Consider the following 13,381-nt stretch of genomic DNA (forward strand, 5'->3'; position numbering starts at 1 on the left):
TACTAAGTCAAGGGCAATAACTCAAATAAAACAGAATAAATCCACAAGCAAAACCCCAGGTGCACAACTTCACATGCTGAGCAATATTCCTGTAAGGTTTCATGACTCTTAGTCAAATACTTGTGAGCTTTGTGCGACACAATATGAGAACAGATGGATGGAAGGACAGATGGACGGACTGACAAGGGTAAATCTAAATCCCCCCCCCCCCAAAGAGGGGACACAAAAAGACAAAGTTCATTAAATATTAAAGAGAATCACAAGCAGTAAACTCTAAAACTCACTTACCAGTTCATCAACTGGATAAAGTCTCTGAATTAAACATCAAGTATGTCTGTTTTGCCTCATGTCCCACTTGCAAGATATTCTTTGTTATTATGTTATTATACCATTGGCTCTCTCAAATAATTGTCTTCTTTAGCCACTTTGTAACCCACCTGAAAATATAACAAGAGGGCCAAGATGGCCCTAGATCACTCACCTGACCAATCAAACTCATCCGAGCAATTAACTAGACAAGAATTCTAACCAAATTTGATGACAATTGAGTCAAAAATGTGACCACTAGAGTGTTTACAAGGTTTTCCCATATTTGGGCAGTGTGACCTAGTTTTTTCACCCCAGGTGACCCGTATTCAAATTTGACCTAGAAATCATCAAAACAAACTTTCAGACCAATTTCAAGGATAATTGGATCAAAACAGTAGCCACGAGAGTGTTAACATGATTTTTCTATTTTTAGCTCCTGTGACCTAGTTTTTCATCGGAGATGACCCAAACTCATCTAAGCAATTACCTAGAAAAGCATCCTAACCAAGTTTGATGACAATTGAGTCAAAAATGTGACCACTAGAGTGTTAACAAGATTTATCTATTTTTAGCTCCTATGACCTAGTTTTCATCCGAGATGACCCATGTTCAAACTCATCCGAGCTATTACCTAGAAAAGCATCCTGAACAAGTTTGATGACAATTGAGTCAAAAATGTGACCACTTGAGTGTTAAGGAACAAGTGTGGTATGATGACAGACATTAACAATCCTAAAAGCTCACCCTGAGCTAGCTCTGGGATATATAACATCAAAATATTTACCTGGATTACATTACATCAAAATATTTACCTCGAATATATTACATCAAAATATTTACCTCGAATATATTACATCAAAATATTTACCTAGAATATATTACATTAAAGTATTTACCTGGAATGGTATAGACTGTTTAGATATTTTTTCTTAACATCCTTGGCCTTGTATCTGAAGATCAAATCAGTTTCCTTGGCAGCATTGCCTTCTTCTTTCAGCAGTCTGTTAGTTGCCTGTAAATAAACAGGTTTGTGTGATATCTTGGCAACAAATACCTTGCTTTAAGTATATGGCTAGCCTGAACACCTTAACAACACTTCCTGGTGCTGCTGTGATTCAAATTTGCCTTTTTTTGTTTGTTTGGTTTTATACCACGCCAACACCATAAGTAGGTCATATGGTGCCGAAACAGGAAAGATGAATTTGGCTAACCTTGGGTGTTACAAAATTAAAGCAACACCAGGTGTCAAAACCACTTTACCTGCTTGTGCTTAGATATTTATAGACTCCAGTAATTCACCAATTCAAGTCTATTTTGTTGATTTTTATTATCATGCAGGGATAAACAATGGATGCAATTCTGATGCCTCAACCTTAAAGGCTACTTCTCAACAACATTCGTTTGAACTTTGGTCACCTATGGTGGATATTTATAAGAGCTGGATAAATCAAATACATGGTTGATGTGGGGATAGGAGAAGGTTTATCGCTAAAGCTTGCCATGAAACACTTTCTGGCTATAACGTTTCTCTATAATTCAGACCAATAAGTACAATAATATTATACAGATTAACATAATTAAGACTTTCCAAAACAATGCAGTTTAAAGGGTGACTAATCAGAAATTTAGTTAATAAAATATGCAATTTAAGAGAATTTTGTTAAGTGTATTAAGGAAAAAGGCAGGTATATGGGAATTAAATGATTACCAGTCCTGGTACCCTTCTCTATCATAATATAAATATCAAGCAAAAAGCACTATAAGGCAATAAAATAATCACCTGGTACCCAGCTTCATCAAAGACAAGATCTGGATGTAGTATCACAGTAACATCTACAGCTGTAGCTATTGTATAGTTCTGAGCTATAAGACGGAGTTGTCTCATCATTTCTAGGGGGTTCAGAACATTGATTGTCCCCCCTGATACCACAGCACATTCTTGTACATGTCGAAGTCCAGTCTCCTGTCCTTCCACAGCCAGAACAGACAACCTTGTGTTATTTTCTTTAGCAAACTCTCCAATCTGAAAATCATAATCAATGTATATGAAAAAGGTGACTACCTAGAAAAAACTAGAACTGCCACTATCATGGCGTGAATACCCCCGCATACCACTCTGTCAGAATCAACAGTGGCCATTTAGAGCTCAATGACAACCTCCCTGCCAAATCTGAGGTTACTAAGCCAGTGCATTGCTAAGTTATGTATTCTACATGCTTCAAATGTGAAAATGTCAAAATCAATACATTGCGGACAGGACATTCTTTAGCAATTGAGAAGAAAAGCTTTTTTTGTCAAGGTCCCTGTGACCTTGACCTTTGACCCATTGACATCAAAATCAATAGGGGTCACTTTATAGTCATGATCAACCTCCATGCCAAATATGAAGACTGTGGGTCAAAGGAATCTTAAGTTAATGGGTGGACAAACTTTTTGAAGTCAAAGTCCCTATGACCTTGACCTTTGATCCAGTGACCTCAAAATCAAAAGGGGTCATCTACTAATCATGATCAACATCCATGCCAAATATGAAGACTGTGGGTCAAAGGAATCTAAAGTTATTGGGCAGACAAACTTTTTGAAGTCAAAGTCCCTGTGACCTTGACCTTTGAACTGGTGACCTCAAAATCAATAGGGTCATCTACTAATCATGACTCACCTCCATTCCAAATATGAAGACTGTGGGTCAAAGGAATCTTAAGTTATTGGGCGGACAAGCTTTTGAAGTCAAGGCCCCTGTGACCTTGACCTTTGACCTGGTGACCTCAAAATCAATAGGGGTCATCTACTAATCATGACTAACCTCCATGCCAAATATGAAGACTGTGGGTCAAAGGAATCTTAAGTTATTGGGCGGACAAGCTTTTTGAAGTCAAGGCCCCTGTGACCTTGACCTTTGACCTGGTGACCTCAAAGTCAATAGGGGTCATCTACTTATCATGACTAGCCTCCATGCCAAATATGACGACTGTGGGTCAAAGGAATCTTAAGTTATTGGGCGGACAAGCTTTTGAAGTCAAGGCCCCTGTGACCTTGACCTTTGACCTGGTGACCTCAAAGTCAATAGGGGTCATCTACTAATCATGACTAATCTCAATGCCAAATATGACGACTATGGGTCAAAGGAATCTTAAGTTATTGGGCGGACAAGCTTTTTGAAGTCAAGGCCCCTGTGACCTTGACCTTTGACCTGGTGACCTCAAAATCAATAGGGGTCATCTACTTATCATGACTAACCTCCATGCCAAATATGACGACTGTAGGTCAAAGGAATCTTAAGTTATTGGGCGGACAAGCTTTTTGAAGTCAAGGCCCCTGTGACCTTGACCTTTGACCTAGTGACCTCAAAATCAATAGGGGTCATCTACTAATCATGACTAACCTCCATGCCAAATATGAAGACTAAGGGTCAAAGGAATCTTAAGTTATTGGGCGGACAAGAAAAAACCGACGGACGGACGGCCGGTCAGCCGGAAGGACGGACAGACGGACAAGCTGATTCCAGTATACCCCCCTTACAACTTTGTTGTGCGGGGGTATAAAAATTAGTGGGCAAGTTTGATATGCAAAAAAACACAATAAGAAGTGTTCATAATAGAAACACATTGATTTTGTTTTCAAAAGTATACACATTAGGTTTGTAACTATTACACCAAGGTAAAAAATTCCATTCAATTTTTGAATTTGGTACCAACTTCAAAGTAATATACATGTATAAGGGTTTCAAATGCTTAGCATAATGCCAAAATATACAACACGATTTCAGAGGTTACCAAACATTAAGAGTAGCAAATTTTACTAATTATCAAGCCATGATTGCATAAAAACATACTTCTTAATTAATATAATTCTACTTTGTTGCATTTTTGTTTGTTCAATGTGCATTTAATACATGTATGTGTGAAAATATAAATGAGCCGCGTCATGACAAAACCAACATAATGGGTTTGCGACCAGCATGGATCCAGACCAGCCTGCGCCTCCGCCCAGTCTGATCAGGATCCATGCTGTTCGCTATCAGTTTCTCTACTTGTAATAGGGTTGGTAAGCGAACAGCATGGATCCTGATTAGACTGCGCGGATGCGCAGGCTGGTCTGGATCCATGCTGGTCGCAAACCCATTATGTTGGTTTTGTCATGACGCGGCTCAAATTTAGTATGTATTTCCCTAATAAAATTGATCCTTTACTAGCAAACTTGATTATGCCACTAGCTGAGACCAACAGGACCAAAATTTTGGGTCCCACACTTTGCCCCACAACAGTCAACATTTGTGTCAAGTTATACTGAAATAATATTACAGTCATCATCAACTTTACCCTTTTATAAAATTCTTGTCCACCATGTCTATTTAAACTTCCAGTTCCATAATTTGGTCCATCAGTTCACAATACTTTTGTTTGTTTGTTTGTTTCATTTTTACAACTTTTTCCAACAGTATTTCAGTCATATAGGCGGGTAGTTTCCTAACCATCATTCCTGGAGAGTTACACCAGTACTAGACTACCTTCCTCCGCGCTAAACTACCAAAGCATCTCCCGGAGATCAAACCCACGCCAGAGAGGTAACTGGATTAGAAGTCATTGACTCTAACCCCTCGACCACAGAGGCAGTACCAGTACACAATACCACCTTAGACTGTTAGAGGCCTGAAATCATTCCAGCACTTATTGCCAAAGCTGGACCAAGTGCAGTATACCCTCTTGTATGCAAACCATTAATTGTTTGGTCCAAATGTCTGAATTAAAACAAAAATGAAAAAGAGTCACACATTGTTTACCTTCTAATAGAAAAGCTCTCCAGCTGGTGTGTCGAGGTTACCAACTCCGGTGTTTGGTTCCCCATCTGTGCACAGCACTACCTCAGATATAGGGGAACCAGCAACAATTCCTGCACTTATAGCTAATGCTGGTCCAAGTGCAGTGCAACCTTCTGTTCTCAGGTTACCAATTTTCCTGTCTAAATGTCTACATGGAAAAAGAATAAAAAGTTAATATACAAATATGTTGTTTTGATATATGGACTGAATTGTCTGTTTTACAAAAGTCCATCATAAAAATGTGCTTTGCAAAATTTACAACAATTTTTTTCTTCACTGAAATCTTAACATTGTACTCCGTTTAACAAGAGAGCCATGATAGCCTTAGATGGCTTACCTGTGTTTCATGCTTTAAGTTTTTCATAATGCAGAGGTACATTGAAGTTCACTAGGTTCTGTTTAAAGTCATCTAAAGATAAATTTTGATTATAGCATGACTTGTGTTCCAAATTTGAAATCAAATGATCTACTGGACAGGTCATTTTGACTTAATAGCATAATATATCTAATTTTTGTAGATGACCAAAAGCTTATGTATCTTGATTTTCCTAAAGGTCAATGTAACCTAAGCAACCCACAGGGCTGGGCAAATTCTTGTTCAGGAAGCATGATTTATGTATAATGAGTTTTGTTCAGGACCATAGGGTACTGTAGCTGAATGCCCCAAATACTGCAGATTGGCCATACCCCTTAGCTAGCAATCTTTGTGCCAAACCAAAACCATTTAGTACTAAGAGGTCAGACAGAATGCAAAATCCTTGCTCATTTCAACTAGTGCAAAATAACAAATAAATCAAACTCACTCAAAGGTATTTTCAAGTCCTCCAAGTTCCATGGTTGTTGCATACTCTCTTCCAGCAGCTATTAGGCCGTCATAGTCATTGATGATATTTCCAGTAAATGATTTAGCATTATATGTGTGAAAATCACCCCAAAGGTAAATAGTCGAACCAAAAGTAACCAAAGCCACTTGTTTGTTTTGATACTCAATCTTCATTCTTTCTAATTGTCTGAAAATATTGTAAATAGTTGATATTGAATGAGTGTACTGTGCAGATTTAATACTAAATTTATTAAACAAGTTGAATGAAATTATATTATGCTAGAAACTGGCAAGAATAATATTTTTATTCAACGAGTTCAACAAATTTAGTATTGAATCTACACAAATTTAATATTTATCACATTTACAAAATACATGTAAGAATGGTTTACAGTTAAATAAAGTTATTTTTCATTGACACGCTTATTGTGTAACCCTAACATAAGGGTGCTTTAACCAAATGCTTGTATATAACACTAATGACATCACGTCAAAGTTATTACACTAGTGTAATACTGTTTTTATTAAATGGCTTTATATTATTAAAGTCTCCTGTGCCATAGTATATGTGATAAAAAAACCCACATCATCTATGTACACAATCTCAAGACAATATTTAAAAATTTCAAAGGAAAGCATGCCCTGGTGGTTACTGTTGTCACCTATGCACAACTATAATAAATAACCTCAAGATCATATAAAAGCACATACCGCCACCTTAGTGTAATAACTGATTAAATCCTATTAAATTTAGAACGACTTAACCCATTACTGCACTAAGGTGACGATACATTTACCTGCAGAGGTGACCATTCTGACTGATTAACCTGCTGGAAAAGGACCAGCCTTTGTGAAAAGATAGTGCCAGGCAAGCCTGTGCATCCATGCAGTCTGACCAGGCACAAAACTGTTACTTTGGTAACAGCACAGTTTTTGTATTTTGAAATTTTAATTGGTTATCCCTTAACAATTTGAAATGGAACGTCCCAAATTCAATACCTGGGCAAATCCGCAGGTTTCAGGGCTAGATTGTAAAGTTTACCTTCTAGCAGCATCTTTGATAGCCTTAAGTCTAGATATTGAGTTATCAGGATGGGATGTTCTGTCTCTGGCATTCCTCCATTGTGCTGAAATAACAACAGTTTTGATTTTTTTGGGAGGCAAACAAAAATTCAACACAAAAAATTATAATAAATTATTACTAAAATGGAAAAGGGTTACAATTTCATGTTTTTGTCTTAAAGATGTCACATTTATTTTGAAAACATTTTTTAAGGAAAATATTATAAATCTTTCTTGCAAATTACACTGATACACTCATATTTTGATTCACAGCAACACCCCTGGATATAACTTTTTTTTTTAAATTAATTTAATTTTACCGATAATCTTTACATTTTCAAATTCAAGTCACTTCCTCTTTAACCATAACTTGGGTGGAGATCAAATTTCCTTATATGACACCAATACTGGTCTATTCCATTAAGCAGACTCAACAGTTAGTCTAAATGTTGAATCTTGTTTCAGGATTTTATGTAAAATAATTATGTTAAAACCAAAATTAATTTTAACATACAGTACAAGCTCTGCAGAACAACTCACAAAGATTTTACGTTTTGCTCTTGAGAGGTAAATTTTATTGTGAAGTATTACAATCAATGGGAAAAGTTAAAAACTGTCATTAAACTGTCATTATAAAGAGGTTATTGCTCTACAGAGGGGTTGCTCTGCAGAGGCTACACTGTAAATATTTTGTGGTAGAATATACCTTGTAATTCCGAGAGTCTCACACTACTAGCCATGGACCCACTTATGTCCATACAATAAACAACCATTCCTTTACTCTCCTCTTTCTTCTCAGGAGTTGTCTCCCCTTCCATAGCCCCTTCTGCCTCAGCCTCCTCACTCTCTTGTCTAGCCGGGGTCAACACAAAGTCAAAACTGTCCCCTTTAGGAACCTCCTCTGGTGTAATGTCTAATCCTGTATTCTTGCACTCACAAAACTCACTGGAATAAAATTGTTGCAATACTATTTTATTTCATATTTGATTTCATTTCATTTCATTAAAACATTGCTATATCATTAAAGATATACTTTGGCTTTAGGTAAAATATTTCTATTGCATAAATGTATTGAAATCCATGAAAGTCTTACTCAGAATATGTTTAATTTGTGTAAAAGAATGTGTAAACTATGTATGGGAAGCTGCATTCCTTATTACGGGGCAAGTTAAGTTGGTCTTTTCTTAAAAATACTGCCAGTTTTTTTAATGACATTATATATTCATATTGTGTCCACATATAGTGTGTAGGGTTTAAAACATGTCATATGTACTTTAAATAAAGTCAAAACATGTTCATGTCATGTTTACAAAGAGACTGTGTAGCAATTCTCAATATTTTCAAACATCAAATTTAAGCATAGTATATATTTAAAGTTCAATTACCATCTATACATTTACCATTCTATAATGTTGTATTATAGATTCTGAACACCAAATGGTAAATGAATGCCTGTCATTATATTGTCACACTGTTGAAATTTACCATTGAAAATTATTTCAATGTCCATTTTTAAAAAAACAAGAGCTGTCGGTAGGACAGCATGCTCGACTATTCTAAGTGCTTGATAGTAAAAGAGCCTTGATAATGTTAAATTTTTTAAGTTCACAAAAGGGCTAATTTTTTTTTATAAATTCATGTTATAGGCCTTAGAGAGAGTCTAATTATACAGTAGTGGCTTGACTTTTCGGAAGGTAATGTCACAAGGGTGTTTTATTGAGTATAACAATACTAATTACCTATGAATACATTAATTTGACAGAAAAGGTACAAAGGCTTGTTATTAAGATGTTTTATCAAGTAAATCACTGCTTTATTATTATGAACGCATAAAATTGTCCCAAAAAAGCACAAACCCTTCAGTAGTTATTGAGATAACAGCTTACAAGCAAAACTTTACCATGAATTTCTAAGTTGAAAAAGGGGAGAAAAATCAGCCTAAATGCAAGATAGAATTATGGATCTTTGTCAGTGACCTACAGTTATGACCCTAAATGCAAATGTGAAGTTTTAAATAAATATCTTTAATAGTTATTGAGATATGTAAAACTTGCATGTAAACATTAACCAAGAGACTAAGTAGAAAAGGGGATATGAATAAGCCTTAATGCAAGATAGAGTTATGGAACTTGGTCAGTGACATACAATTATGATCCTAAGTGCATGTGTAAAGTTTCAAGTAAATACCTTTGAAGACCTTTAACCTTTAACCAAAATTTCTAAGTTTCAAAGGGGCAAATAATTCTGCAAATATTGCAGGCAGAGTTATGCAATTTTGCAAACTGATGTACATTGTTACTATAAAAAAGTATTTTAAATTTCAATTGAATATCTCAAGCAATAATTGAGATATATGACTTTACAAAAAAACTTTAACAAAAATTTCTAAGTTCCAAGGGGGCATAATTCTGTCAATATTGTAGACAGAGTTATCCAACTTGTCAATCTGATGTTCCTTGTTACTATAAATAAGTACTGTAAGTTTCAACTGAATATCTCAAGCAATAATTGAGATATTTGACTTTACAAAAAACTTTAACCAAAATTTCTAAGTTAAAAAGGGGCATAATTCTGTCAATATTGTAGGCAGAGTTATCCAACTTGTCAATTTGATGTACCTTGTTACTATAAATAAGTATTGTAAGTTTCAATTGAATATCTCAAATACGCTGACGTCGACGCCGATGCCGGGGCGACTACAATAGCTCTCATATTCTTCGAATAGTCGAGCTAAAAAGGAAGTTTGCTGTATAATTAATTTGTTATAAAGATTCCTGACAGGTTATATGGCCATATATTAAATGGTTATTCTGTTATATATGCCAACAACCATCTATATAGTGTCATATAAACAAATATGTCAAAAATATATAACTAATAATATTCAATGCCTGTTAACCTTTATACATTTTGTATTTAGAATAATTAGGTACCTTTCAGTATATGCGTTATGATTCTCTGTACCAATTATATCTATTATTTCAGTGTCTTATGATGCCCTTGTATATGTAGTGATTGTATACCTATATATAGAAATTAAAAAGTAAATAACATGTATATACCAAGGCCATGTATATTTATCACCTTCCTCTTCTTTCTCTAGGACCGATGTAGAAGACAAAATGGCATCGCACTGTTGACAATGTGTAGGATCCCCTGTTACTATATTTGGCTCTTCTAGAATTTCCATCTTTAGTAACATGACATTGCCGTCCGCTCGACGTACTTTCTTTTCCTCTCATTCTGACATGTAGAAAAACAAGAGCTGTCGGTAGGACAGCAACGCTCGACTATTCTTAGTGCTTAATAGTAAAAAAAATGCCTGATACAGTTACCTCCTCCTGTTTACAGGTTGGGGTCATGATGGTGAACAAGTGTGCAAAGTTTCAAAGCCATATGTCAATGGACTTTGAAAATATTTGAACTATTACAAAAACTTTAAGGTAAATTCTAAGTCGAAAAAGGGGCATAATTCTGTCAAAATGCTTGATAGAGTTACCTCCTCCTGTCTACAGGTTGGGGTCATAATGGTGAACAAGTGTGCAAAGTTTCAAAGCCATATGTCAATGGACTTTGAAAATATTTGAACTATTACAAAAACTTTAACATAAATTCTAAGTCGAAAAAGGGGCATAATTCTGTCAAAATGCTTGATAGAGTTACCTCCTCCTGTCTACAGGTTGGGGTCAAGATGGTGAACAAGTGTGCAAAGTTTCAAAGCCATATGTCAATGGACTTTGAAAATATTTGAACTATTACAAAAACTTTAACATAAATTCTAAGTCGAAAAAGGGGCATAATTCTGTCAAAATGCTTGATAGAGTTACCTCCTCCTGTCTACAAGTTGGGGTCATGATGGTGAACAAGTGTGCAAAGTGTCAAAGCCATATGTCAATGGACTTTGAAAATATTTGAACTATTACAAAAACTTTAACATAAGTGGTTACGCCGACGCCGACGCCGACGCTCGGGTGACTGCAATAGCTCTACTTATTCTTATCCAATAGTCGAGCTAAAAACAATGAGATTTCTATTCATTGACCTTTTCGAAAACCTAGCTAAACACCGTTTTCCAGTACTTTACCGTTTTAGCTCTGGGGAATTACACCAAATGAAGTACATAAAACAGTTAAGTGATATTTCTATTTTCTATCATTATTTAACCGTTTAAGGTGAAAAAAATTGATGTTTTTGAAAATTATCAATATTCCTTTAATATTTATTGCAAATTATTCAAAAAAATAAATTATTTGTAATGAAAATCAATAAAATTCAAACAGACATATTGATAATAAAGAAGGTTATTTTCTGCGTAAACTTGTGTATTTACTTTATTTTTTGTATGGAATTATTCTTACAATGATATTTAATTATTTTCTTATAAAGACATAACTGTTTTATTTCAATTTAATTTAAAAAAGGCCGAAAACATCGAGTTCGCTATTACACTCAATTAGGTGAATTCCCCAGAGCTATGTACAGAAAGTACCGGAAAACGGCGTTTAGCTAGGTTTTCGAATTCGTGAATTCTATTTCAAGAATATTTTAAATATTTTTTATATTATTATATTATTTAATATTTAAATATTTAGCTATATAAAATAGAAAAGCCCCAGGCAATGATTAATGTCAGTGACCAATTTACAAAAATGATGAAGCCATTCCTCTGAGCTCCGGAAATGGCGACAGCACCATAAATATGGTTGACATAGTTATCTAACTTGACTTTGTCATGTCCTTTTGTCCCTGTCTTTACTAACATAAATTGCTATGACATGTCTATTTCTTGATTAAAATATTCCATTTGTCAAAAATTTGTTTGTTTTTTCTGTTTTTTTTTTAAAGCAGCATGCCTCCAGATCCATGCTTATGTTCATGAAAATGCATTTAAAAGTAAAATATTGTGAAGTGAACAAAAAAAGTAATTTGCACTTTGCAAATGGCACTTAAAATTCACATCAATAACAAAAAAGATGTAAAAATTTGCAACAACAATCTTTACTGCGTTAGTCACACAGTAGAAATATTTAATAACTCATAATAATCAATTTCTCAACAAGTGACTATCAACAAATCATGATTTCTGAGTCAGTGGTGAAAGACAAATGACATCAAAATTTCATGGATGCAGCACAGAGGTTTACCTGGTTACCTCTTTATATGTCTCTCAATCACATTTTTTTTTTTACTTCCTTTCTTTTTATTATTCTAACATAATTTTTACTATAGACATGTAAGAAAAATCAGACCCGCAGGGCAGGCCAATTTAACCCTGGGGCTTTCATTTGAACAAATCTGGTAGACACTCACTAGAAGATGTTTCATGTTTAATATCTAAGCTCTAGCTCTATGGGTTTTTTAAAAGAAGATTTTACTATATACATATAGGGAAGATGTTTCATGCTAAATATCTAAGCTCTAGATCTTTGGATTTTTTAAAAGTTTTTACTATAGACATAATTATAGGAAAAACAATGACCCCTGGGGCAGGCCAATTTTAACCCCTTTTATTTGAACAAACTTCGTAGACACCCATTAGAAGAAGTTTCATGCTAAATATCTAAGCTCTATCTCTGTAGGTTTTTTAAAAGAAAATTTTTTAAGTTTTTACTATATACATATAAGTATAACAATTATCCCCAGGGCAGGGCCAATTTTAATCCCAGGGCTTTTATTTGAACTAACTTGGTAGACACCCATTAGAAGATTTTTCATGCTAAATATCTTAGCTCTACCTCTTTGGGTTTTTTAAAAGGAGATCTTTTAAGTTTTTACTATATACATATATAATGGAAAAAAATAACCCCCTGGGGCGGAGCCAATTTTGACCCCAGGGCTTTTATTTGAACAAAAATGGTAGAGACTCACAAGAAAATGTTTCATGCCAAATATCTAAGCTCTAGCTCTTTGGGTTTTTTAAAAGAAGATTTTTTAAGTTTTTTTTGTTTGGTTGCCATGGCAACCAGAGTTCTGCATGGAATTAAATTCTTTGAACAATTTTTAAAGATGATCACCAAAGGAGCATTCCTGTGAAGTTTTGATGAAATTGGCTCAGCAGTTTATTAGGAGATGTTGTTCAAAGTGAAAGTTTATGGACGCCTGACAGACGCCAGACGGAAATCAATCACAAAAGCCCACAATGTCACTTTTTGACAGGTGAGCCAAAAAAATACATTTTGCTATTAATGTTTAAATAGTACATGTATAATGTGAATGTGGACAACTTTACAAGTAGACAACTTTGAAATTCATCATTACAGGAAAACCTAAAATTGACAATAAAGTTGTTTAAATGAATATACAAGAAAGTAAATTAACAGTTTAAATTAACATTCTTATGTTTCTCAATGAATAAATAGGCTACTTAC

General features: G+C 34.7%; 1 protein-coding gene across 1 annotated transcript; it reads right to left on the reverse strand.

Moving 5' to 3' along the window:
• Positions 1–1,184: 1,184 nt before the first annotated feature.
• Positions 1,185–10,252, reverse strand: LOC132715089 (circularly permutated Ras protein 1-like). The gene is made up of 7 exons (XM_060698060.1): positions 10,076–10,252; positions 7,720–7,958; positions 6,994–7,078; positions 5,932–6,138; positions 5,090–5,276; positions 2,090–2,332; positions 1,185–1,321 (listed from the first exon to the last, which is right to left on the reverse strand). Exons 1-5 carry the CDS (start codon positions 10,213–10,215, stop codon positions 5,093–5,095), a joined length of 855 nt encoding a protein of 284 aa, XP_060554043.1. The 5' UTR covers positions 10,216–10,252; the 3' UTR covers positions 1,185–1,321; positions 2,090–2,332; positions 5,090–5,092.
• Positions 10,253–13,381: the final 3,129 nt, after the last annotated feature.

The sequence above is a fragment of the Ruditapes philippinarum genome, unplaced genomic scaffold, assembly GCF_026571515.1.
Source record: "Ruditapes philippinarum isolate M1 unplaced genomic scaffold, ASM2657151v2 ctg577_1_1_1_1, whole genome shotgun sequence".
In the NCBI taxonomy this organism is placed as follows: Eukaryota; Metazoa; Mollusca; class Bivalvia; order Venerida; family Veneridae; genus Ruditapes; species Ruditapes philippinarum.